General features: G+C 44.3%; 1 protein-coding gene across 1 annotated transcript in view; it reads right to left on the bottom strand.

The window, feature by feature from the left end:
* The window catches only part of MPP4 (MAGUK p55 scaffold protein 4), a 39,992-nt gene extending 13,603 nt beyond the window's left edge, over positions 1–26,389 (bottom strand). The window contains exons 1-13 of the mRNA XM_059168891.1: positions 26,279–26,389; positions 25,920–26,084; positions 25,450–25,667; positions 22,705–22,814; positions 21,561–21,682; positions 18,073–18,150; positions 16,011–16,091; positions 14,718–14,849; positions 13,741–13,822; positions 12,499–12,584; positions 10,939–11,010; positions 10,322–10,518; positions 7,241–7,305 (exon numbers count right to left, since the gene is read on the bottom strand). Coding sequence (XP_059024874.1) covers positions 7,241–7,305; positions 10,322–10,518; positions 10,939–11,010; positions 12,499–12,584; positions 13,741–13,822; positions 14,718–14,849; positions 16,011–16,091; positions 18,073–18,150; positions 21,561–21,682; positions 22,705–22,814; positions 25,450–25,667; positions 25,920–26,084; positions 26,279–26,389 — 1,519 coding nt within the window. The remainder of the gene's footprint in view (positions 1–7,240; positions 7,306–10,321; positions 10,519–10,938; positions 11,011–12,498; positions 12,585–13,740; positions 13,823–14,717; positions 14,850–16,010; positions 16,092–18,072; positions 18,151–21,560; positions 21,683–22,704; positions 22,815–25,449; positions 25,668–25,919; positions 26,085–26,278) is intronic.
* Positions 26,390–27,989: the final 1,600 nt, after the last annotated feature.

Below are 27,989 nucleotides of genomic sequence, written 5' to 3'. Positions count from 1 at the left end.
GTCCAGAAGGGGCATCGCCCAGTAACTAAGGGGGGGCTACACGTGTTCCTCTGCAGTGATTAGAGACATGGCTGCAGAATGCCCGTCCAGAGCGAGAGGCCGAACAATGCTAGCTACGCTCGTGTACCGCTAACATCCTAAGCACTTTACTTGTATAAGTTATTTTTCTTGCTTTAGATGTGAGGCAGAGGGGTGACATGAAGGAAGACCCACAGGTAATGAGTCACGGAGAGGGATTCTACTGGGACAGCCTGGCTCCAGTCCCTGGCTTTACCCACTCCCCCGGACCGCCTCTCCGTCCACAGATGCCACAAATACCTCTGGGCCTCAGCCATGGTGTTCATGTGTTAGACTGTCTTCCAGAAAAATGAGGAGTTGAACATAGAGCAAAGGAAGACTATGATCCAGAGGCAATAAAAATTAAGCCAGTCCTGAACACAGAGCCACGTGTCCAGTGGAATCTGCTTCTCCCTCTCCTGCTGCTGCTCCCCCTGCTTGTGCTCCCTCCCTCTCTCTCTCTCTCTGACAAATAAACAGACCAACTATCTAACTAAAAACGGGAAATTTAGAATCAACGTAAGTGGGAAGTTATCCGGTTATGTGCATACTTCCCAGCTCTATCTGCCCATCCCACAGAGCCCCAAAATGTCCCTCATAAGAAGCACCAATGAGGGCAAAGAATATAATATCTCACAACCATACTGTTGAGATATTTAAACAATCATCGTATGATGTCCCTAAATATGGGTTAAAATATACCAAAATGTAGAACAGACTCTTAAAAATCAACACCAAAGACTCATTTTTTACTTACCGGATTCAAATGTTTCTTCATCTATAGTTTCCCATGGAGAAAAAAAACACCAAATGTGTGATTATAGTATTATCTGTACTGAGTCTATATTTTAATAGTCTAATTCCCCAACCCTATGCTTCTGCGGACACACCAACTTCTTGAAATTCTTTCCTAAATCAAGGCAAAGTCCGTGGGGTTTCTCTGGCATATTAGAACCTTAAATGAGATACATGGTGTTAAGCAGTGGGGCCACAACAGCAAGCACGGGTGCTGCAGGAGCTTAAAATAAATAAAATAGAAGAGAATAAAGAGAATGTAAAAGAGGCTCAGGGGAGAGAAAGGTAGAATGTCACAGGAAGTGCCAATGGACATCAGACAGTGCACAGGGTTGCAGTGAGAAGGCTTGCAGGGGGAGAGGGGACCTCCCCATCTGAAGATTTTGGAGGGGGTAGGGCATAAGCAACAGGAGTGGGGTGAGGAGAAAGAGTATATAAATGGTTTGACTGGATAGGCTTGTCTAGGTGTCAAGGAAAGATTCTATATAAATCAACTTCCTCATCAGTTAAACAGTTCTCATTAGCGGGGCGCCTGGGTGGCTCAGTCGTTAAACTCAAGTCATGGTCCCAGGGTCCTGGGATCGAGTCCCACATCAGGATCTCTGCTCAGTGGGAAGCTTGCTTCTCCCTCTTCCACTCCCCCTGCTGTGTTCTCTCTCTCACTCTCTCTCTCTGCCTAAATAAATAAAATCTTAAAAAAAAAAACACACACACACAGTTCTTATTAGTAGTTTAAAGAGATATTAAGGACTAAGAAACAAGAATGTATGTGGAGAGCAGTTTGAAGTACGTAGCGACATTACCAAAGCGTGTGTCCTTGGATCAGACCAGAGTGCACTGAGAACATACTCAGCCAGGTGTTAGATAATGCGTTTGCAATGCTGTTCATCGTAGCACTGCTTGTAATGGAAAAGACTGGCCATAACTCAAATGTCTATGGATAAGTGATTGCATAAATGCACAATAATTAACCTCACCAATAAGCTATTAAAAACAAATGAGGAGGCTCTTTAAGTGCTAGGATGAAATCATAGATAACACTAAGGAAAAAAAGCCAGGAACAGAACAGCGTGTAGTGTGTACCATCAAAAAAGTCTTTATTTTTAAAGGTGCTTTTTTAAAAAAAAAGAAATGGTGAGGATGATGGTGGGGAGAGGAGAAAAAAATATACAGCATTGTTTTTATGTGCACAGAATATGTCTGGAGGGATCGGCAAGAAATTGAGAGCATTTATTGCCTCGAGAAATAAAACTGAGTAAGGGAGCAGGGAAAGGGAACTCTGTACTTTTGTAGTTTTTGAATTTTAAAGCATGTGAATATAGTACCTAATAAAAGATTTAAATTAGAGAAAGAAATGAATATTGGTGGAAGTTTAAAAAAAAAAAAACCAGAATGTATACTTGATAGGATAAACATGGTGTCAGCATTATTTTGTAGTTGTTCTGGGAAGTATATATGAATCTTTCAAATATCCACTATTTAAAGATTTCATATTGCTCTTTAATTTCTAAAAACTAGATGAGCCCAGAAAGCCAAGACAAATTGACCTCTCAGACTAAAGCCTTTCCAATAGTCTTCTAGCGTTACCCTCCTGATTCTTTAGCCAATCTTAGTTCTGCCACTAAACTAGGGACATCTTTTCCCAACTTCCAAAAAAAATTAAGTGTAGAAACATAAAAAGTTTTCATACATTTCTCAAAAATTTGGAACCCACTACTAATTATCTATACTAGAATCTATCATATGTTACCAAACAATAACAAAAAATATATGTTGCTTTTTAAAAATTGGCATTTCAATATTTTATAGTATTTTATAAAGAGCATGGCGGTTTCCAGACATTCCACCTGAATGTTACTGAATGTAACACCTGAGTATTACTAAGTGTTCCTGTGATTATTTCCAAGACACTCCTTTCTAGAACACTTTCTAGAAGGTTGGTTTGGAGCCTGGAGACCTTTTCATAGCTGTGCCTCCCTTCCAAGTGCCAGGACCATGGGACAGGAGGAGTTCATTTTACACATTACTTCCAGAGGAAAGGGCTGGGGCCCCATTTGGCTAACTCTGCTTCCGAAAATCTACAGCTAAGATGCTTCATATTCCTTCTGGTGGTAAATCTGTCAAGAGGAAATGTTACCTGCTTCCACACACTTCTCATCAATTTTCATGTCATCTAAAAGAGGATGGAAAGGGAAAAACAAACTTAAAATGTATCCGTACCACAAACAAAATTCCCAATGTATAGACTTATGTCAGTGAAAGACCATTTTATGATAACGATACTCTGACAACTATCCCTCATGCTCGCTCACTCGGAGAGAGAAAAAAGGACTCCACTGTAATAAATGAGAATGAAAATCTATGGTATAGAAGGCTACATAACAAAAAATGGTAAAAATTTTAAAAGCATCAACTTTTTGGGACATCTGGGTAACTCAGTCAGTTAAGCGACTGCCTTTGGCTCAGGTCATGATCCTAGGGTCCTGAGATCAAGTCCCACATCAGGCTCTCTGCTCAGCAGGGAGCTTCTCCCTCTCCTGCTGTTGCTCCTCTTGATTGAGCTCTCTCTCTCTCTCTGACAAATAAATAAAATCTAAAAAAAAAAAAATCATCTTTTTGAGTGAGCGAATTAGTTTATCTAAAGCTTCAGTTTTCTATCTATAAATGGACATGGTAGAAATACCTACCATATAAGAGAGGATTCATTGAGATAATATATGAAAAGCTCAGACAGATGCTAAGTGCTCAATAAATGTTAACTATTTGTACCTTTAGCTGAGATATCTATAACAGGATAAGAGAATATAATTTTTAAAACCACCCATCCTATCCTAATATCCAAAACCCTCTACAACATGACCCAAGCCCAAATCTGAAGGCTGTCATCTACTTCTTTCCTTTGCATGTCTTGTGCCCGCATTAGAGTAGCCATCATCAGGTCTCCTCTGGGCCTTTGCTTATGCGTACCATAGCTACCATTCAATTCCTTCCATTTATTGAAAGATTATTTTTCAGGTCAGTATTTTATAATAACAGCTAATCCATTAGTTCCTAAGACATCACTAGAGGATTTGTGTGTTATTGGTTTTGTTTTCTAAGCAAAGGAAAACTACAATTAGTATTCCTGTTTTACAGAGGACAGGAGTGAATTTCTAAAAACGGCACAAGGAACCCTGATTTTTCTAACTTGCAACTCGGGGATCTAAGACACTGATTTTACTCTCTCAAAACAACAATTCCATACCGTTGGCACAGGTAGGTGTTATGGACTGATTTGTATCCCTCCTGAATTTGTATGTTGAAGTTCTAGCCCCCAGTACAGCCATATTTGGAGACAGGGTCTTTAAGGTTGAAGGAGGTCATACTATTGGGGCCCTAGCCCAAAAGGACAGGAAGTCATCTGCAACCCAGAAAGAAGCCTCACCAGAAAGCAGACCCACTGAATCTTGATCTTGGACTTCAGGCTTTCATAACTGTGAACAAATAAGTGTCTGTTGTTCAAGACACCCAGTCTGTGGTGTCTTGTGATGGCGGCCTGAGCGGACTAAGACAGTGGGTTTGTTACCCACCAAGGCCACAGAGACCCAGGCTCTCCAAAGCCTGCCCATGTTCCCTGTACCCTTTCTAATTTCAGAACTGAAATAGGGGAGTAGCTAGGGGACTGCTCCTCTTTCTTCTCTCCCCCTCCACAAGCAGATGGCACCTTTCTTGCTTTTCTTGCTTTTGTGAGTGTGTGTGTGTGTGTTTGGCATCATAATGAGTCCCCCACGTGTCTGGGCTTGGAGAAGGAGAAATAACAACTGGAAGTTCCATTGTCCCTTCAGGCAGCGCCCTCCAGACGGAAGCTTCAATCCAGACTACACTGCCTGTAACACCTCCCAAAATTCTTACTTTCTCTCCACCTCAATCTTTTCATCCATAAAATGGGAATGATCGCAATTCCTTACAGGGTTATTTTTAAGACCATGTATCTAAAACATTTGACACAAAACAGTGAACCAGTGTCACAGCTTCTACTGAATTTTTACCATGAGCTGCATCTAAATGTTCTCTCTCTTTTCTCCTATTCCTCAGTCCTAGAACAATTATACCATGTGTGCTCTCTGTTTACTGACATCTCTTTTGCAAATTAGCACACTACTAGGTATACAGGAAGAGCTTAATAAATAGCTAACCTGCACTGAAGTGAATTAAGAAAACTATACAGAATTTCTGTAAGACTTTGGAGGTTTGTTTGTTTGTTTTTTTTTTTAATACCATTTCTTACCATCTTCCATAGAAATTGCTGGGTACAGACAAATAATGAAAACAGAAAAAAAGAGCACATTGGTTAATGCTATAGTTTTTCAGGTTAACTTATAATAAGAAAAGTGAAGTGCCAAAATTATAACAATTGATATTCTGGGCTTAATCTATAGAAATTTGGTAGAGATTTGGTAATGGAATGATAAATGAATATCCTACAGAAACTTATTCATTTATGGATCTTGCTGGAAATGGAAAACTTGCTTCCGGCAAACCCACTCCCTTCCCACACTAAAGTTCTGTAAGGGCTGTATTCTACTCATCTCTGAGTTAATGCACTTGCATTATATTTTAGGAATTCAAATTTTGACTGGAATAAAAGGAAGGAGAGAGGAATGGAGGAAAGGAGGGAGGGAGGAAGAAAACAGGCAACGGATCAAGTGTATGTGCGTCTTCAGTAAATATATTTTTAATAGTGATCTGCACATTTTCCCTTAAAGTGAAATAAAATTGCCTATACCTTTGAACTCAATAACCTCTCCCTTAGATTATTTTCTCCCTATGGTAACATGAAACAGAAAGGTACAAAATAATACTCTGGCAGCACCATCTACAACAGTTAAAAAAAAAAGAAATAAAGTAATAGTTTAGAAACTGATCACACTCCTTCAGAAACAACACTGTGAGCCTTCAAGTCAGCAGCTCCATCCTTGGGGCTCTTGGACTCAGAGATATCAGAGTATAATAATAGGGGCTGCAAATTCTTTCTCAGGATGGACTTTTCCAAACGTCTAACGTAAATCGCACTGAGGCTACACAAGCAAATTAAACATCACCCGGGGGGTCATGCTAGATCAGTTGCTTCAGCAGCTTTTCCAGGTGCCTTTGAGAAATGAAGTAGGAAACCGAATTAAAGAAGCACTTCAATCTGGTTTGGTAAAAAAACGAAAACCAAAAACCAAAAAACTTTTCCAAAACACAGGAGAAATAACTAACATACCACTATGACGATCATATCATGAAAAATGTTTCTCATAAAATGTTAGGTTAGGGGCCCCTGGGTGGCTCAGTGGGTTAAAGCCAGGATCCTGGGATCGAGCCCTGCATCGAGCTCTGCTCAGCGGGGAGCCTGCTTCCCTCTCTCTCTGCCTGCCTCTGCCTACTTGTGATCTCTCTCTGTCAAATAAATAAATAAAATCTTAAAAAAAAAATTAGGTTAAAAAAAGATAGGAAGCGGCACTCCTGCTGTCCGCGAAGGCTGTAAGATATGTATCCATAAGGTCATATGAAAACACTACCAGGTTGAAGGATTCATGAGAGGGTTTTCTTCTTTCAAAACTCTCTCTGTAGTTGTCATCACAAAGTTTCAAAAGAAAAAGAAAAGAAAACCCCATGGGGGGCCGAGACAAGTGAGTAATAAAGTGACCGAGGACTAGCCGAGGGCTGATCTGTGACACCGACCCTACTGTCTGCACTCTTCCCACACAGCCTCCTGCCAGGCGCCTCTCTCTCCACCTGGTGCATCTCCTCCCTTCCCCCTTTCCAGGGGTCTGGGGTGAGGGCCATTTCTGAAGGGACTCACCCAGCCAGTCCCCGCTGAGCTCTGCCACGGGGCAGCCCCCACCTATTAAGGCAGGAAGGAGTTTACAAGCATTTGTCACCATGGATGCCTTACTAACCACCACCCCTCCCCCGCTGCCATTTGAATAATACTGTCTAGCCAGCAAGCTGCCTGGATTAAGTAATAATTCAGTCTCACATTTATTCATCAAAGACACACATCGCTGCTCAGCAGAGCTTCTGAAGAGCATGAAATTGACACACACACACCCCCATGCCTCCCTCCCCAGCACGGCTGTAAGGTGCATGTTAGCTGCAGAATCGTGGGGGACTCCAAGCTGGGGAACCATCCTGGAAGGTGTCACCGACATTGGAACATTTATTTGCATTGTCTTCTAAAGCCAAAGGAAAGGAGGTACAGAGTAGGACTTCAGATGGCCGCAGGAGGTTATCTGGGCAGTCGGGGGGGGGGGGGGGCGGGGAGCATTTAGGGATCCTCTCCCGGGCAGGAAGGCAGCCCTGGGAGAGAAGGAGCAGGCTTCCCGTGACGCGCACACTGGGTTCAAGCTATCAGCACACTCACATATGGTGGGTTTGAGACCGCTGGGGGGCTGGTACGGCTGAGACCACCAGAACTCCCGTTGCTTCCTGTGCACAAAGAAATACACCGTGAGGGGGGAAAAGTCAACCCAGGTCAACCCAGGTGAATCAGATTCAGTGTTTCCTAGAACTCTGCTGCCTCCACCCATGGGAAGATGGAAGTTTCTTCTCCAAACACATCCCCAAATAGTCTCCAAATACACAGGCTTTCTCAGTACTCTTTTCCTGCCTCACAGGATCCTTCCAGAGCAACTCTGACTTCTGCTGAAAATCCTGCGGTGATGGAGAGCTCACAAGCCCCAGGGCTTCGGTCCCTGGCCCAGAGGCCCCTGCTTCTCCCACTTCTTCACCTGCCTCACCCTTGCCTCTGAGTCTTCACAGCCTGTCCCGGCCCACCCCCACACCCCCACCCAACCGCCCTGTCCTGGGCTGGGGGTGCTCTCCAGTTCCCTTAGAGCCACGTGGATTTTGCTCCTTGTGCACTAAGCCAGTAAAGCTGTCATTTCTGTGGGCACCTTGCAAGGCCCCCACCAGGCCGTAAGGACTAATCTCATGAGTGCTTTAGCCTTGTTTGTGGCAGCTCCTACGTTCGGGTCATCCCTTATCCTCTGCACGTTAATTCCTGTCAGGCTTCGCCCACCCCCACCCCAAGCTCTTCTCCACACCGGGTAGATCTCGGGGTCAGTCCTTCCCCGAGTCTCCCTGACTTCAGCCTCTACCGTGAGTGAGTGAGCCCTTTGCCTTGCTCTAACCCAAGCCCGGGACTCCTAAGGGGGCTGCTCCCCTGTACCCTTCAAGAGGTGGCTAGTTTCCTCTCCCACCGCCAGTGGGCTGCTGGTCAACCAGCTCTGCAGGACTGGCTGGAGCAGATGAGCTGCTCTGCTGATGTCTCTCAAGTTAGTACTCTCCTGGTGGCTGATTTCCAGCTGCCACCTGACCTCGCTGACTGAGGACACCAGGACAGAGCACACGGGCTCTGGGAGCTGCCTCCAGCCCACCACTCAGTGCACTTGGCCTTGGCTCCGTGGGCCGGAGGTGGGGTCTTGGCCTTCTCCAGATCATGCCTACTCACTCTCACGTTCTCAACATGATTCTGGCATGATTTTCCTTACAGTTCTTACTCAGGGTTCATTCAGCCTCAGCCAGTGCCTCCCAGTGTCCCAGCCCAGACCTTTTCAGTATCAGTAGCTCAGTCTCACCTTCCAGCATCCCTTTCTTCTCCCATCACCCCCTGCCTTCCCAGCCCCAACAATCTGCTAACCTCCTGTGCACCTATAACCCATTATCTTACTTCCTTTCCATGGACTCTTACTCCCTCATTTCTCTCCTTACTAGCTTGAGCATCAGGGTCCATCATTACAACACTCCCATGCCCTTTTCTAGATTTACTGTTAAATCCAATTCTGCCTCATCCGGACCTGTCCACCAGGAAGTGAACCGGAATCATTTCAAATGCATGACATTTAACCTTGCGTGGGCCAATCATGCTGACTGTACTATATTTACCTAATGCATCTGCTGGCAGGTTCTCATAGAAAATGTCGAACTTTCTACTCTCTTCTTCCCAGCACCTCCTTATCCATCCTTATTCTCAGCTTATGACATCACTTCTTATTTCACTGAGGAAATCACAGTGGTTAACCCAGAACTTCCACAAGCTCCCACAATATCCGTGTCCCCACACTCAGGATTCTCTACTGTTACTGTTACTGTTTATGATCCCGTATAAGGTCAACCCCTCTGCTTGCACCTCATTGACCTTTTTTTTTTTAAGATTTTATTTATTTATTTGACAGAGAGAGATCACAAGTAGAGAGGCAGGCAGAGAGAGAGACAGGGAAGCAGGATACCCACTGAGCAAAGAGTCCATGCGGGCCTCGATCCCAGGACCCTGAGATCATGACCTGAGCCGAAGGCAGCAACTTAACCCACTGAGCCACCCAGGCGCCCATCACATCATTGACCTTTAAACAGGCCCACTTATACATGGATTTTTTTCAATAAATATAGTACAGTATTGTAAATGTATTTTCTCTTCCTTATGATTTTCCTGTGGATATTTTCTTTTCTCTAGATTAGTTCATTCTAAGAATACAATATATAATACATTCACACACAGAATATGTGTGAATCCACTGTTTACATTACTGATCAATTGTAGGCTCTCAGTAGCTAGGTTTGGGGGGGTTAGAAGTCATATACAGATTTCTGACTGCATAAGGGGTCAGCACCTCTAATCCCTACGTTGCTCAAATGTCAACTGTACTAGATTATCTCTCCTTCTGTCTGCTCAAAGACATTGACAGTTCTTTTCTCTTTTTTCTCTCTCATAAAAGTTTTCCCTGTCACTGAACTGTTCCCACCAGCATTATGAACCTCATCTAAAAAAGTTCTCCCCTACCATTCCACTTTCCCAGCTGTATCTCCACTGCTCTGCTCTGCTTTGTAGTAAAAGGTCTCATGCCATCAATTTCTTCAAATCCCACATTGCTAGGTCTTTGGTCCCAACCCTCCATTGAAATTGCTTTTATTGAGATCCCCTGTGACTGTCATATTACCAGATCCAATGGTGACTTCTCAGTCCTCTCTACGGCAGCTGACGTGGTTGATTTTCATCCTGCCTCATTGGCCTCTCCTTCTTAATCTCTATTGTTGGCTCCTTTCCTTCTTTGATTTCTTAACATTCGCTGAGCCTTGGACCTTTTCCTATCTTCTACCCTTACTCATTCCCTTGGACCTCAAGAACACAAAAGTGAGGGTCATGGGTTCAGATTCAATAGCCGAGGAGTCAGCTCAGCCTTGAATGACTAATAGAGAGAGTTAGAATTATCTTCTTACGTTTGAGTTTCACAAGTGCTTTTCTCTCTTTTCTAGCCGATCTCCTTGGTATTTAAGATGCTTAATGTATGTGGATAAGTTGACTTTTGGATTAAGAGGCCAGTGTATGTGTTTATCCATCCACTTCTCTCCCTTCACCCCATCTTAACTGCAGTAACAGAAGCCTGAGAAAACATTTTATTTCCTGAAGGCTCAGTCCTGAGTCCAGGAGTGAGAATTTTCTTACCTCTTCAGAAGGTGGTTAGAAGGTATCAGGCCAGCACAGGTACCAAGGTCTGAGATTTTCCGGGCCTGCCACCAGAGGGCATCATTCTGGTCCACAATCTGAAGGATGTCCCCCTTCTGGAAAGGCAACCCTGCGTCCATGCAGGGGATGGCGGGATCCTCCTGGGGCCAGTACTCCGTCATGGCGCGAACATACACCTGACAGCAGGTGCAAAATGTCCCCATCAAAAGAACCCTTGGCCATGGGTTGTCAAGACTTGAAACCATTTCCCCACTCTTCTACCTGCTGTTGCTGTCTTGTCTCCCCATATTCTCCAAAAGGGAGAGCCTGCCTCTTTAACTGAGTCCTAAGATCCATGGAAAAAAGTGACTTTGGCAACAGAATCTTTTAGTGCCGAGAAGTTTTTGTTCCAGTGTTTCCCATTCTTAATGTTATTTTTTTTTAAATTCTTGTACCCCATCTCCTTTTAGCACATCCGTTTACTCACTTGCCTCTCATGTCATCAGTATTGAAAAATGGGCAACACATTATAAAGAAGGGCGCTATGATACAAAATATTAAGTCACTGTCACTGGTAATTTACTGTGTGTGATTATGAAGGCACAGTACATTCTTACCGTCTTCTGGCTATTAACAGGAGGGGCAGAAACCGGAACCACCTTGAACATTATTGTGCCGCGAGACATGGCCTAGAAAATGTCAAAAGGGAGGGGATAACAAGTCACAGGGTCCACTGGGTTACTGGGGTTCCCCACAGGGAGTTACAACACAGTGTGGCCAGCTTTAAGGACGACATCCCCCCACAGAGATTTTACAAGGGTTCAACAGCTAAATATCACATGCAGAAGTGGAAATCAGGAAGAAACACAGCTCAGCTTCTGCCTGGCTGTGGGGCTCTGGAGTCTCTGGCCTGCTGAGCCCTACCCTGAGGCCTGGCCTCTCCCAGGAACACTCCATCTTACAACGTTATTCAACAAGGTCTTCTTCCCGCAGATGCTGGGGGAGGAGATGAGGTCTCAGTCGGACTTCCCTTCCTCAAAACTCCGTCAGTACTTACTTCCTGAGCCCCTGTTCCCGCACCGGGCAGCCCACTCTGGGGAGAGGGGGCTTCCCCAGTCTTCTGAGGGGACTGACAGCTCCAAGTTAATGGTGGGAATGGGGAGCCCTCACACATTTTGAGGAGACAGGGAACCTCTCAGCCTGATGGGAAAAGTAAAATGCTCCTGCCACAGGCACTGTGAGTCCAGAGAGGAACCAACCTTGTCCTTACTCAGAGATTTCACAGCTCCGCCATCTTAGCTGTGCAGCTGCCACCTAAATGGCATGAGTGGAGCCACATGCGTCTGTGATGGACAGCTTGTCGAGCTCCATTCGTGGTGGCTTCGTGCCATCCAACACCTTGCAGCAATGGTTATTTGTGAAATATTTCGGTGCTTGGTATACTCCTTATACCACCATGTCTCATCTCAGTCCCTGAGGCACATCTATGAAAATGTAGAGTTCCCCCAAAACCCAGTTGGGAACCATAGTCTATATGATAGATAGTCATCTACCTTAGGCCCCACGCTCAGAGTATGCATGGGGTTGATGGCGGGGACATACCACTAGGACTGTGATTCAGACAAAGGTTTGAAAAGTTTCTTCCAGAAGAAACCATCATCCGGTCATAAATCCCCAGTCTCAACCACCAAGGACAGTGGCAGGGCGAGCAAGGAAATCCCCCTTCCCACAGGCCTGACTCCCAAGACATCTCTCCCATCCCAAAGCTACATCAAGGGAGATGTTAAATAGATTCCAGCTGTATAAAAATGTTGGTGGAGTAAGGGTAGTTTGCTCAGGTTCGGACTCCCCTCCAGAGTCTCAGTCTGCCCACCCCAGGCTCAGTTTCCCAAAAAACAACCCAAACAACAAGGGACATGGGTTAGGGGAACTGGCAGCCTTCCCAAGGCTGGAAGAGCAGGTTGGCAAGAGAAGTCTCCCAGCAGAAACCAGATTGGGGTGTGAGTTTGAGGGTTGAGCTGCACAGAAGCAGGAAAGTCTGGGGGTCTGGAGGAAGGAAACTGCCCTGAGGGACCAAAGCCCCCTCACAGTACAATGTCTGCACCATGGGCCAGACAGGCTCAGGATAGCCACAGCTTTGCACTGAGTTGCTGAGAAGGCAAACAGGAGACTGTTACCAGAATATGGATCACTTGCTCAGGGTCCAGTCCCTCAACGGGAACTCCATTCACTTCCACCAGTTTGTCTCCAGCATATAACAACCCTAGGCAAACAGGAACACAAAACAAAGAAGGGTACAGGAAATTGGTTAAAAAAAAAAAAAAAGGAGAAGGAGGTAGCTACACCAAAGACTTTTAGCACACTCACTAACCCAAGCATACTCTAACATTTAAAAATTTACTCTGAACTAATCCTAATCCTAATCAACAGACTGGTTATTCTAGTGGACGCTTCCACAAAAGCACAGAGAACTGTGCTTTTAACACCTCTTCACTGGGTACTAAGTGATGGTGATATTTTCATTGTTGCTAAACTGATGTTGCAAAACAAGGATAACACTAAAAGTAAAGATGTCAGCGTCATGAGTAAATGATCAATGATGAAGAGAGGGGGTGCAGCATTCTCCTAAGAGGAAATGTGGAGGGACACGGGGGTACGATCAAGCTTTGAGAAACAGGAAGGAAGCAGGACGGTTGTCAGAGGGAAGAGATGAGATGCAGGATGACATCATGGAACAGAAATCCATGACAGTGAAAACGTCAAGCAGTTATGGTCAATGTCAAATGTGCTAGAGATGTAAAAATAAAACTGAGGCCAAAGGAAGGGCTGGGGGACTTAGCAACTAGGAATCCCTGGGGTCACTGCTCTAAGAATGGTGGGGTATGAAGCCCGTGCCAGGTCTGCAGGGCCTTGGGCAGTGGACAAGCAGGACAGCAGGCTCAGAAATATAGCAACGAAAGGAAGAAATTCGGTTGCCTGGTAGAAAGGCAAGCAACGGGCACTGCAAGGTGGGGCAGAGCTACGCCTGCTGAGAGCAGAAGGACCAGGGGAAGAGCGGGAGGTGGGAATATGGAGCAGGCACACCTGGACTTGCCTCCTGACTTGAATTGTGTAACCTCGAGCATGTTACTTACTTCATCTTTTTGAGCCTCAGTTTCCTTTTCTACAGAATGGCGTGCTAATATTAGCTTGTTGGGTCACCACGAGAATGTAAACCGAGTGGACAGGAAAATGTGGCCTCGGTGAAGGAGGGGAACAGGATTCTCTGGAATATTTATTCCCTCCTTCTTAGTAACCGAGCAATGCCATGCGGAGAAGCCTTGACCATGGTTAGGAAAGACGGGTTGCCCTGGAACGACCAAACAACTGAGGGTTTCCTATTTCTCTGGTCATGCGTGTGCCCTGCTTCTCCAGCTTACCGCTCCTCTCAGCCAGCCCGCCGTGGATGACTCTGGCCACCAGGATGTCCCCTGTCATCTCGTGGCGCTTGATGGTAGCTCCCTGGGGAGAGAGTGCAGTGGAATCCCTCTTTTACCTAACATGATCACTCTTCGGGTGGCTTCCTTCAGTATAGCTCTGGTTTGGTCACAAGAGGGTACATATACCAGCCAGAGCCATTCACTCAGCCTTGGCCGAACAAAGCCTCTATCCCACCACATAGATACAAAAGAATATTTAGACCCTTCCACGCACAAAGAAAGCTCTTACCATTACAACCTAATCAAAGAGACTATTCTTAGAAAATCAAATTAATGCCTCACTTAGCTTCCAATTAATAAAGAGAAAAAAAGTTAGGTAAATACACTGGAATTTAGTGAAATTTATGTACATCAGAGGGCTAAATAATAAAATATAGGGCACCTGGGTGGCTTGGACAGTTAAGCGTCTGACTCTTGATTTCAGCGCAGGTCATGATCTCAATGTTGTGAGATCGAGTCCCACATTGGGCTCTGCAAGGGGCTCCGTGCTGAGTGTGGAGCCTGCTTGGGATTCTCTCTCTCTCTCCTGTCGACCCTCCCCTGGCTCATGCTCTCACTCTCTCTCTCTCTTTCTCTCCCAAAAAATAAATAAAATAAAATAAGTCTTATTTCTCACAGATTTTTCAACAAAGAAAAACACAAAGCAGAAGTCTTTCCTTGTGAAAACACTGTAACATATAACATGCTTGAAACCACAGGCAAAAATCATTAGGACGTCATGCTCTAGCCATTATCACGGATCCCCATGTTATCTGAATGCTTCAAACTATATCTGTGACTACAAACAAGAATATTTAACATTATATTAAATAACTACAGGAGATAATGTAGTTCACAATTAACCCTTAGCTCATAATTAACCCCTGGTTCACCATGAGCCCCGATATCATTCTGAGAAGATGAAGTGATTTCCTTACCAGGGGCTGCTGGTTTTTCACTATGCAAACAATCCTCATGGCCTCCTCGCTCTCAGGGATATTGTCTGGCAATGGGGGGAGAAGGGGTTCAAAATCTTTCTGAGCCACGGTGTCATGGGCACTGAGCAAGGCCTAGGAACAGAGAAGGCAAGGGGAACAAAGGTCACACAGAGGACACCCCCTTCTAGAAGAAGGTGAGCCAACACTCTGTAAGACACACCACCACCATCACCACAACAACCAACACACGCATGCTGGGCATAGCCTTTTACGTGGATTAACTCAATCTTCACGATCACGCCGTGAGGCGGGCTTATTGATTGTCCTCCTTCATAAAGAGATGAGGCACAGAGAGGTTAAGTGATACACAAGATATTCTTGCATTTCTCCTAAAATGTACTTTGTCACTTTCTCTTTTCCTGCAAACCCAAGTAATCCATGATGCTCCCATAAGCTTGAACTACAGAATAACTTTTGTAAGGTTTTCCCTAATTAAGGCAGAATGGGAGACAGCAATCAAAACATCTTGCTGGTTTCATTTGTCAGTGACTCCCAAGGAACTATGAGGAACGGAGTAAGAAAAAGTAGTTTCCTGATCTAGGGTGTGATTAAAGAGTTCCTTCTGATGGTCCATTATGTTAAATATTTAGTTCTTTGGGTGGGGAAGTAGTCATTCTATAGGCCAACATGAGACTGATGGACAGAACTTCACTGGAACTCAGAGAAAACTGTTAGGGTTAACTTGTGAACTGAAAATTTGACTTATAAATTCCATTGTTCCAAATGCAGAGAGTCTCTTAAAGTTCTCACTTGTTGATAAACTGAACTCAAACTCTATGAGTACTATGAGACAGGCTTCTGTTCTACAATCAAACGTTCTTTAATCAATTGTCCTTCATATACTCCCTCATTGAGTTGATCACCCTTACACTATATTTTCAGAACACTTTCACACTCTTTGTCCAAAACTTAAAATATTTCCAAGTTGGAAAGGAAGTATACTACCCTGATTGTCCCCCAGAATTTTGGAGGGACAATGGCTTTTCAGGGTGGAAACAAGACATCATGGAAAGTTCTGGATGTTTCATAAATATGGCAGGCTTGGCTCCGTGGCTAACAACCCAGAATCAGTCACATCTGAGTCCCACATCTTTAAGAACAATCTGTTGGTCACCCACGTACAGTAATAGAGCATCTATTCAGAAAGTACATTTCCTATCACCCTTATTTCTTCTTGCCAACTTTGCCCACATGCCAGATGGGCATATCTTGTCTATTTTAGCAAGCACTTGCCTTAAAGTGTGGGTCCTGGAGGATTTGTTTCAGCTCTTGGATCTCAGGGGATTTAGGAGTTTCACGTAATAGTCCCACTACCTGATTGGTGGAAAAGCATACACTGTAAAATTTTTAAAAATCTTCATCACCTAGTTAAGGCCACCCAAGCTGGATGACAGATACATTGACCAGCATCTTATTGACCTAAGAAAAGCTTTTATTGAAATCTTCCTTTTTATCTTTAAAGTCTGGGTCTAGGATCTTCTCTCATTCATTCAACTTTGCTACAGCAGGTAGAATCCAAGATTTGGGGACAGTCTAAACCCCAATGCCTCTATCCTGGCATGCCAGAGGCTTGGAGGAAAAACAAATACAATTTTGTAATATGTATCAAGGCAATTCCCCTCCAGTGGCGCTAAGACAACAGTTTGTTAATGTGAATCTTTACGGTCAGGTTAAGTTGTCTGAGTTCTCCAGACACAGGCTCAAATACCTGAAGAACTCAGGGAGCTTAATTCCATGGGATGTTCCATTTGTCAAGTAGAAAATGGGAATAATAATTTGTTTTTTAGGACTTACTATTTGATTACCAATTCTAATATTTGTTGCAGTGAAAAAGTGTTAAAAATTCTAATTCTGATGTCTTTCCTTTTTGGGGTGTAGACCTGCTTTCTGGGAGGACATAAAACCTTTCAAGACTTTACTGAACCCCAGGAAACCCCAGCAGTTGAGCCTTATTATATATAGTCAAATGGAAACAGTAGTTTACTAAGCTTTATCCCCATTCCCTAGGATTACATGCAAATAAAATATCATGTGTATATTTTCCTGGGGACAACTGAGAAGAATTTGAATCGTTGATTTCTGAAACTGAGGGTACAGCGTTTGCTTCTTTTTTTCCCATATCTTTTAATATGGTTTGCGTAAAAAGTAATAATAAAAGGGATTACACTTATTCATCCATCAACAAATATCTACTGAGTATCTACAATGTGCTAGGCACTGTTTTCAATGATACAAATACTGTGGCAGACAAAAATCCCCATTCTAAAAAAAAAATCTCCATTTTTACTTGATGAGAATTAAGAAGATAAATAAAACAGGAAAATGGACAGAGAGTGCTCTGAGGGGTTGCAATTTTAGATCGGTGACCAGAGAAAGCCATAGTGAGAAGGTGACATTTGGGTGGAGACCAGGAAATAAGGAAGCAAATCATGTGGCTATATGGGCAAGAATATTATTGACATGGAATAGCAAGTCCAAAGGGCCTGTGGCAGAAGTGTGTCTGGTTCACACAACCACAAGGGGTTAATCTGACTAGAGCAGAATGAACAAGGGCTAGAGCACTGAGTGTTAAGTCAAAGAGGGAACTACGTTATGTTTGGCTATCTATGAACTATGATGTGTACCCTGAAATGGGAAGTCATTGGGAGGGTTTGAGCAGAGGAGTGACATGATTTGACACACCCTACAAGAAGATCAGTTCAATAGCTATGCTGAAATAGACTATAGAAGGGCAAGTGTAGAAGCAGACCAGGTAGGAGGCTGTATTGTCAGTATATGAGATGATGAAGGTTTCTATTGGTGGCAATGTGGAAGTGATAAGATTCTGGATATATTTTGAATAAAGACGTCATTACTGAGATGGAAAAGGTTGGCAGGGGAGTGGCCTTGGGTGTGGGGAAGATCAGGAGCTCATGGGACACGGTGAGTTTCCAGGGTCCATCAAGCATGCATCTACTTATGGTGGAGAGGAGACTGTTTGATATGAGAGTCTGGAGTTCAAGCAAAGAGCCCACCGAGAGATCTACATTGGAGAGAGATCTACATATGCTCTAACAATATTTACCCTTGGACTACATAGGATAAACAGAGTCCAAGGTTTAGAGAAAAAAAGAAATGGGTACATGCTAAAAATGTTATTTTTTGTCTTTAAATTTGAAGGATTGACCAATTTTCTTCCTTCTATTGAAGCTCAATTAGAAACACCTGTGAGATGCATCATCCTCAATCCAACTTCGCCATTAGATCCTTTAATTCATTAAAGCCCCGCTATTCTGTGGATTAAAAACCACCTTACCTCGCAGGATAATGTCTGTGCATGAGTTGTGGCAGGAACAAGTTTCTTTTCTTTAAATTCCAGGAGACAATTATAAACCTGCAGAGAGGCAGTGCCAGGAGAATGACATGTTGATAACAGGACCATTAACGTCGGGGGGCAAAAGATCTGCAAGCGGAGAGCCTGGCCAACCACGGCACCAGCAGTCAAGAGGCTGGTGTGCTGGCCTTTCCTAAGGTGTCTGTCACTGTCCGTCAGAAACGGGCCAAGTCAGGTGGCTCCCACCCTCCAGGGGCTTGGTTATTGGCGGCCACTGGAATCTGATCTTCCCCAGCCAGAGTCATTGATGAAAAGAAATGCAGACATTTACTCTTGTTAAATGAACAACTGGGGTCTCCAGGGTGGAGGCCAATAGGGATCTGGAGCCAGAGACCTGTAGGAACCTCTGTGCTGGGCAAAGGCCAGGCATGCGCTGTGCGGCTCGGGGTTCCGCGGAGGATCCGAACAAGAGGACAGGCACGCTGCAAGCGCTGATTGCACTCGGCTCGTATCTATTTGTTTCCTTTTCCTCCCTTAATCATCCAGAAAGTTTCAGTCACAAAAATTTCAGCTTCAGGGCGTCTGGATGGCTCAGTCAGTTAAGCGGCTGCCTTTGGCTCAGATCATGACTTCAGGGTCCTGGAATCGAGCCCCGCATCGGGCTCTCTGCTCAGTGGGGAGTCTGCTTCTCCCTCCCCCGCTGCCCGCCAGTCCTCCTGCTTGGGCTCCCCACCTCTCTCTCTGTCAAATCAATAAGTAAAATCTTAAAAAAAATTTTTCTTTCAACTTCATCTCTGCTGACCTGAGGGATTTTTTCCCATACTGAGATCTGGAGTTGGCTCAAGGACACACAGCCACGGCTCGCTCTGTGGTCCCAACCTTCTTCTGGTAGGAATCTCCTTTCTCTCACAGACGGAGAGATGAGGCCCAGGAGGCCAACTAGGCTCAGCCTTCCTCCATCCGGATCTGGGCTGACGGTGCTTCCTTGGGCTGCCTCCAAGCCCCTGCTCAGATCAGCCTGGAAGTGAGAAGGCTGGTGCCCTGACGCAGGGCCTGCAGGGGACACACAGCCTACACGCGTGAGCACGGGAATCCCTGTAGTGACAGAACTCCTGTGTGAGCTACTCCCAGGAGGAAAAAACATGCCTGAGAGGAATCAGGAGGGGCTTTTTCTCCCAGCTTTCTTGAGATGTCATTGATAGATAACACCGTGTGAGTTTAAGGTGCACCATATGTTGGGTTGATATCTGTATGTTCACAAAACGAGTACCCCAGTAAGTCAACATCTCCGTCACCTCTCATAATGACAACTGTGTGTGTGAGACAGACCGTTGGAGATCTACCCTCTTCACCACTTTCAAGTACATAATACAGTGTTACTAACTATAGTCATCATGGCCTACATTACATCCCTGAAGTTATTCTTCTCATAACTGGTACTTGGACCCTTTGACCAACATCTCCCCATTTTCCCCAGCCCCAGCCCCTAGTCTCAGTCCCTACGAGCTCTACTTTTTTTAAACTTCACACACAAGTGAAAATATACGATACTTGCTTTTCTTTGTGTGACTTATTTCACTTAGCGAGATACCCATCCATATTGTCACAGAAGGGAAGATTTCTTTCTTTTTCATGAATACCATCCCATTGTGTATTTCACTTCCTGGTGTGTATTCAAAAGAAACGAAATTACGAACTCAAAGAGATGTCTGCGCCCCCATGTTCACCACGGCTCTGTTCACAGCAGTCATGACGCGGAACCAGTGACCCCAGCAGGAGAGGAACAGACGAAGAAATCAAGAGCTTTAAAACAAGCGCCGTGAGAGCACCTCTTAGTTCAAGCTAAAGATGTTGCCACTTTCTCTTATTTTGAAGAATGTATTAACATGCGTCAAAAGACTGACCACATTTCACACTTAGCTGAAGGAAACACCCATATCCCCCAAAAATAACTTTAAAAGAATCTTTCTTAAAAATAGCTTTTGAACAAAATTATAATCACATAGCTAATGCTATTGTAGAGTGCATAATGTTTTAGCCACAAATTTTTTAAAAAAGAAATTTTCAGGATTAAAAAAAAATTAAGATACGTAAACAGGACTGTAGATCTTTCATTTCCCGATTTCAAGAAACAAAAAGGAATACTTTTTTAAAAGTTAATTATTTATTGGGGGGAGGGGCAGAGAGTGAGAATCTCCAAGTAGACTCCCCGCTGAACAGGGAGCCCAAGGCCGGGCTCCATCTCACCACCCATGAGATCATGACCTGAGCTGACACCAAGAGTCAGATGCTCAACCGACTGAGCCACCCAGGCACCCCAAAGAGGAACAGTTTCTTAAAAGCATTTTTATTTGTCCTGAGTTTTAGCCTCAAGGAGAAAGGGTTGTAGACCGATGCTAAGGGTCCTGTCAATGGCCATTTGTGGTACTTTGTGATCCCAGGGTCCTCTAGAAGCAAAGGAACTGGGGGAGGAAAGAGGAACTGCCCACCTAAATTAACCCTTTGTAAGCTAAGAGCTTTGTGTAGTTCTTCTCTGAGGACTGCTGTAATATTGTGATTTATAATAAGAATTATGCATTTGGTCCTGACACTGGCTTAGAGTTCTTAAAACCCTTGGAATTCCCGAAGTGAGGAAATTGACAAAGATGCCTTTTTTTATGTTAATGGGGTGACTTCTGGAATGCACCTAAGGTTAGGGGCAGGTTGCCAGGAGAACCAACCATGTAATTAGACTTCAGATTTTCAGTCCCTTCTCCCACCCCCACCTCCACCTCTGGGGAACCAGAGGGGCTGAAGGTTGAATCCATCCCCAGTGACTAATGACTTAATCAAGACCCCTATGTAATGAAGCCTCCAGAAAAGCCCCGAAGGACTGGGTTTGTTAGAATTTCTGGTTTGGTGACCTTGTGGAAATCTAGGGGAGTGTGGAGGCAGGCATGGAAGTTCCGCACCCCTTCCCACATGCCTTATCCTATCTATTTCTTCCATCTGGCTGTTCCTGAGTTATATCCTTCTATAATAAACTGGTAATGTAGCAAATAAAATATTTCTTTGAGTTCTGTGGGCTATAGCAAATTAATCACATCCAAGGAGAAGGTCATGGGAATCTCTGATTTATAGACCGTTGGTCAGAAGTACAGGTTAACAGCCTGGACTTGTGACTGGTGACTGACATGGGGGGGGAAGGGCAGCAGTCCAGGAGACATAACCCTTTCCTTATGGGATCTGATGCCATCTCCCGATAGAGAGCGGCAGAACTGAGATCAATTACAGACATCCACCAGCACCCCGACAGCTGTTGCTGGGGGTGCCCCACACCCATGCTGGAAGTTCTCAGAACACACAAAAGAACTGCCTTCTGAGAAATGTACCAAGCTGAAATTCCCTGCCCGTTGACCAGAGAGTGGCCAGATGGGTGAGCAGTTTCCAGCTCCCGCAGCAGCCAAGGCCTCCGGGAATGGGGCACTCACCTTCAGCAGAGCCTGCAGCCACGGGGAGTGGAGAAGATCGTACAGGAGACACACGCCATTCACGTCTCGGCTGTAGAACAGATTCAGCTCCCGCAGCACAAGCCTCAGGATCTGGGAGACACCTGGGAGAGGGAGAGGGCAGAGGTGGGCGGCGGGCGGCGGTGAAGAAGGGCAGGTGGAAGCGTGAAGAACTCCGGCAGCGGGGACAAATGAGAGGACATGACGCTGGGTTTAAGGCCAAGAGCTCTGGTTCTATCACTGTGGGAACTTCAGAAAGTCATCCGTCGACCTGAAGCCCAGCATCCTTGGGGCAAAATAATCTGCTAGCTTTCCCATAGGGTTGTTGCTAACATTAGATGAAATAATAGATCATTTACAGATGGAAGATTTTATGAGAGCAATATTCTTTCCTTTCCCCCACCTTATCAACCTTTGGTTTATTCCAAAATCATCGAGTTGTTTTCTGGATCCTCCTTCTCTAATTCAAACAATCATTTGTTTTCACCTTTTCTGAAAGTTCTTATTGAAAGTGTTGTTGAAAAACTCTGACTGTTGGAGCGTCTGGGTGGCTCAGTGGGTTAAATGTTAGACTCTTGGTTTTGGCTCAGGTCATGATCTCAGGGTCCAGTCTCGCTCTGCCCTCAGCAGGGAATCTGCTTGAGATGCTCTCTCCTTCTCCCTCTGCCCCTCCCCCTGCTTGTGCCCTCTCTTTCTCAAATAAATAATAAATAAATCTTAAAAAAAAAAAAGTACTCTAACTGCCAATAAGTGTTTAACACAAATCTCAGGATTCTACTGATTAAAGGAACTGAACAGATTTCAGCGAATGCTGGTTTTTTTTTTTTTTTTACATGTTTTCATAGGCATTCTATTTTTGTAGTGATATTTTTAATGTGAAGTTCCAAGTTTAAATAAAACATTGGGGAAAAGAGAAAAAAGAAGGTTCTGAATCCACTGTGACAATCTCCTACCTTCGTGCCTTGGAAATTGCTTACACTCATCACTAAGACAGGTAGTGTCCCACAAGTTCCTCATAAGAATCACAATAAATATTTCTAGAAGCCCTGCCCCTAAATTCGATCTCACATCTAGAGTGACATTAGAAGACCTTTCTGGTCCAGGAAGGAGTCCGGGCACCACATACCATTCTCCGGATTGGTTGCCGTGGATGGTTTCATGTTCTTCTTGTCCAGTGGATGTGCTCCTCTGTCTGACTGTGTCCTTCCTGCCCAAGCTTTCCGGCGGAATTCAGCACTGGGAGCAGACCCGTAAACAGGACACAGCTCACTCGGTCACGCTGGCCCTGCAGCTCTCACGCGCTGGAATATATTTTCAACAACATTTACTGAGCAAGTGGAGCCCTATGCTACATCTGGGGACCCGTGTCCAACAAAACACTGGCCCTTGGCGCTTACTCTCTAAATTAACCAACCCTAGGAGAGAGCATTAGTATTTCATGGAATACTCCTCCTCCTTTTTTTTTTTTTTTTAACAAGTAACCAATATTTGTTTATTTCTCACCTAGTTAATTTTACCATCCGTCAGAGCTCAGAAGGGCCTTCCCTGGCCGGACTCCACTCAGGGACCCTGTTCCCTCTCACTGCACCTACAGCTCTTCTTGCCACTGATCAGAATGGCAAGAGGCGTGGTTATATCCAAGGCATACTCTCAGAGGTTATTTTCTATGTAGCTTTAGGAAGGATTGGTTTCAAGAAACAAAAACCCAAAATAGTAGTGGCTAAACAGGGTAGAAGTTTATATCCTGCTTATATAAAAGTGTAGAGGCAGAGACAGTTCAGGGCGGGTAGGGCAACCTTGCTCCATGAAGCACTCAGAGAACGGGCTCCTTCCAGCTCCCTGCTCTACCTTCCTGGGGTGTGCCGTGGTTCCCATCTTCCTGTTCCAAAATGGAGGCTGGAGCTCCAGACATCACCTCTACTTTTCCGCCAGCAAAAGGAGGATTAAGAAAATGAGGCAAAGGGAATAAGCTCACTGTTCTTTGTGGAAATTTCACAGAAGTTGCCTTATATAATGAAACTTATGCCCTGGTATAACTTTAAAACACCTCACTGGACTTTCACGTTGCTTAGAAAAACAAAAACAAAACACATACTTAAAATTAATTATCAGAGCCTAGAACCCAGCTTTTCTTTACCTAAAAATACAAAGTATTTTTGCATACTTTTAACATACATTGAATTTTCTGAAATGCTACCACCATAATTTAGAAATGAATTCACCTTGTTTTGCTTGGACTTTATCAAGTTGTTCACCCTTTCCGAAAATCATGTCAATAATAGTGAGGCTGTTTTGCTTGATACACCTTTCATTGGCTTTTCCCCCTGCCTTGTCTTAAGAAATATCCCACTCTGTTACTGGTGTTTCCTGGGATCACTTTCCCAACAAATTATCGCATTAGAATCCTAAAAACTTAACATTTAGGGCATCACTATAACATACCACTATCTGGCTATTATCTGTGTCTGCATTGAAGGCTGCAGCTGTGTCCCTGGTGGATTTTTTTAATAGGTGCAAACATGTTGTTTCATTATATCTTTTGGTGTAGTGGTAGTTCATTTACCTGTTGAAATTTACAATGACTTATTGACAACATTTATTTAACATCTTTTTATTACTAGGGCACCATACAGATTTTTTCTTTTTGAAGTTGTGTATAAGCAAGCATCTTATTTTGGGTTTCCCCAGAATTAGACACAGAGCAAGGATACTAGAGGGATGATTTGTTTGGAAAGTGATCCCAAGAAACACCAGTAGCAGAGTGGGATATTAAGACAAGGCCAGGAGAAAAGCTAGTGAAAAGTGCATCAAGCAAGTGACTACTCTGGGCACTGTGGAGCTTAATCCCTTGGGGGCCTAAGGGACAAAAATGGAGGGTATTTATACATCAATGTTGCCAGTCATTGGGTGAGAGCTTTTGTCAGCGAATGTCACTTCTAGTTCTTCCAGCCTCCTACATTCATCCTCTTAGATAGTGAGGTCAGGTGCTGGCCCTAGGAGGTTGGCCTGGAGGGCACCAAAGCCGTAAGGACCAAGGGTCTATGGGTAGGGCAACAGCAGCATTTGTATCCAAGTAGGATAATAAAGGAGAAATTGGGATTTTTTTTTTTTTAAAAAAAGGAGTATTGCAAATTAATTTTTAGAGCCTGCGATATTGCATCTGATATGGGTGAGAACCGCTGTCTAGAACTTAGACAGGCTGTGGAGTTGAAGCAGGAGGGCTGTCTAGAAGAAGACAGATCATTATTATGTTGTCCCTAAATTCCCAGACAGTAAGAAGGAAAGCAGTCATAGAATTTTAAACAACTGTCCCATACACACTGTCTCCCAGTCACACTGAAGTATTCTATCTTGCTAGATTCTACCAAAACCTGACATCACATGCTTTTGCCATGCCCACCACCACGCACCTTGCCCAGTCCCAACCAAGTTAGGTTAAACCCTGCCATTTTCCTGTGTTCTAGTTTTTGAGCACTCTGTCGAATCATTTAGCACAACATTTGCATGTATGACTTACCTCCCCTCCCTAAGAGGGGAGCATATGGAGGATAGATCATTGAAAAGGGAGGTGGAAGGTGCCTGGGTGGCTCAGTGGGTTAAGCTGCTGCCTTCGGCTTAGGTCATGATCCCAGGGTCCTGGGATTGAGTTCCCCATCAGGCTCTCTGCTCAGCGGGGAGCCTGCTTCCCTCTCTCTCTCTCTCTGCCTGCCTCTCTGTCTACTTGTGATCTCTATCAAATAAATAAATATAATCTTAAAAAAAAAAAGAAAAGAAAAGGGAGGTGGAGTATCTGCCAGACAGACAGACGTCAGAGCAGACAGATGGGTCCGACAGCAAGCCATCATATTCAGGCAAATGCTGGAAATGCTACCCAAAGCGTGGTTCAGAGGTCACATCCTTGGAGAGGAAGTACAGATTAAACAAGCCTACCGCTATCTCTGCATCATAAGGTGGATCACATTTCTTCCATATTAATGTCCAAAAGCCCATGTGCCGAACCAGGCTGTCCGTGCAGCAGCGGGGGCACCTGACTGTGCATTCCAGACTTGACCTGATTTGTGAGGGACGTTTACAGATAGACTGTGATTTCTAGAGCGAGTTTTAATTATTAACATAGCTTCCAGTAAATCTATGCTGACTCCAGGGTTGCAGAAAGTGAATTCATATATGCTAAAAAGCTTATGTTGAGTAAAACCTCCTTTCCCATGAAGTCATAAACAGCGATTTTCATCTCCGTGACTTTTAGGGGGAATTCTAAAAACAGAGTCACTGTCAGGTTCCTGTGACAAATTGCTGGGGACTGAATGGTGTTCCCCCAAATTCAGATGTTGGAGCCCTAACCCCACTGTGCCGGTATTTGGAGATGGAACCTTTGGGAGAGAGGCGGCTGAGACGAGGCCACGACGGTGGGGTCCCCATGATGGCGTTAGTGCCCTTGTAAGCAGAGACATCAGAGAGCTCTCCATCAATGTCTCTGCCAGAAGAAGACAGAGTTGTCTCTTTGAGCTAGGAAGAAGGACAGCACCAGAACCGCCCATGCTCGTACCCTAATCTTACCAGCCTCCAGAACTGTGGGGGGAAAAGAAAACCTCTGTTGTTTAAGCCACTGAGCCCCTGGTATTAGCCCAAGGCAAGACAAGAAGTTTAGAAGGAAACTAGGAAAATGGTTTTCCCGCTCTCCGGACGTCTCTGAAAACTACTGCGATGCTTCGGTTCACAATCTGCTTCACAATTCTCTTCTGAATTAACCTGTTCGGGGCCTGGCTTCTGTGTGGGTCATGTCTGCAGAAGTTCTGGAAGGCGGACCCCATGGTCTCCAGTTCACTGTGAAGCCTCAGCATGTGTAGCAGGGGCTGGGCTGTATGTCAGGTCGTTGAGAAGGGGTGGAAAAACGGGAGACCGAAATATGGAAGTCAGAGGCTGATACTTGCCCTTGGAGTTCAAAAGCAGCTGGGACGTCCTCAGGTGGGAGCGGGGGATACCAGAGGCCTGTGCGCTTCCTCTCTACCTCAGCCTGCTTATATTGACTTCAACCTCCTTCCCTATCAAACTTGGAAAAACTTTCATTTTTCAGACGTGGAAATGGACATTCAAAGAGGAATTCGGTACACTTAACAAGTAGCAAAATCAAAAGTTTTCCTCTTGTTTCTGGGACTAGCCGTGACAAATGCCTGGCAAAGGACTATAATCGCTCTTCCTTACCTTTTCTCGACTTTTGGACCAAGTTTGTCAGTTAGAACTTACCTATTTCTGCTGTCAGAGGAGAAGTCACGATGGAGGCTGCAGGTAGACATAAAACTACATGCAATTCTGGACTAATTAAGTAAGAGGTGAAGGGTCACTGGTTCTTACTCACTGAGAAGCTGCATTAGTGTTACGGACTCATGAGGAATTTGTCCTAAATATTACTTTAAAAATCAGTATTTCCATGAACTTATGAAAATGCAGTGATTACTATTAAATGCCATTCCCCTTACCCCTATTAAGTTCATTTTTCAAAACAATGCTTCCTATTAAACAAAGCCTGATAAAGCACTTGAAAACTTAATGCCCGTACAAACATGGCCCAGCTTCCTCTGGGTAAAAATGCCATTGACTGGGCTGGAACAAATGCTCAGTTTTACTCAGGCTGCGCGACAGCGCATTATTCCATCCATAAGAAACAGTTTCCCAAAGCAAAACCTGCTCTTTCAAAATCACAGAATTCTCCATACGATTTGGGTTACAATGAAACTAAACCATTCAAATTAAATTACCCAGAATTTTATCTGTAGCTATTAAAAAGTCACAGCAGCACAGACATTTATAGATCTCTTCTGGTAACTGAGGATCCTTTGGTAGAGTCTCTTACCTGCAAGACTGCAAACACACAATGTTACTCCAATCCAGAGAAAAGCTTTGGTAGAAAATACTAGTGGGCTATTAGCTGCCAAAGTCACCTCACTGTTCTAGATAAAATCTCTGCACATCCTCTTTGATTTAATCCACAGAAGCCTAACCCAACCTAACCACTAAGATACTCATAAGCTTCCCCTGCCACAAATCTTAAGTATTCCTCACACTGAGAAGTATAATTTATATCATTTTCAGTCGTCGCTGTGGTATTTTCTCTCAAAATGTCACCATGTGGTTAACCACGACAAACATTGTTTTTGTTGACCACTCCTCGGTAACACACGCCCAACAGATGATAGCATTTTTAATGAAGGAAAAACCGGAGACACCAGAGAGTAAGCAGACCTCTTAACCTTATTGTCTCATGTTATGAGAATATGATGGAAGACCCTTGGGCCAATAATAATGAGGCCTGGAAAAAAAAGTTCCTTCTGGAAGGTTCCCTACCAAGTGACTGTCAATACCGATTCTCTCAGATTAGAGTTACTCATTTGAAAATCTTCTATTGCAGCGACA

The sequence above is a fragment of the Mustela lutreola genome, chromosome 3 (assembly GCF_030435805.1).
Source record: "Mustela lutreola isolate mMusLut2 chromosome 3, mMusLut2.pri, whole genome shotgun sequence".
NCBI classification, from domain to species: Eukaryota; Metazoa; Chordata; class Mammalia; order Carnivora; family Mustelidae; genus Mustela; species Mustela lutreola.
This window is presented reverse-complemented; position numbering and strand designations above follow the sequence as displayed.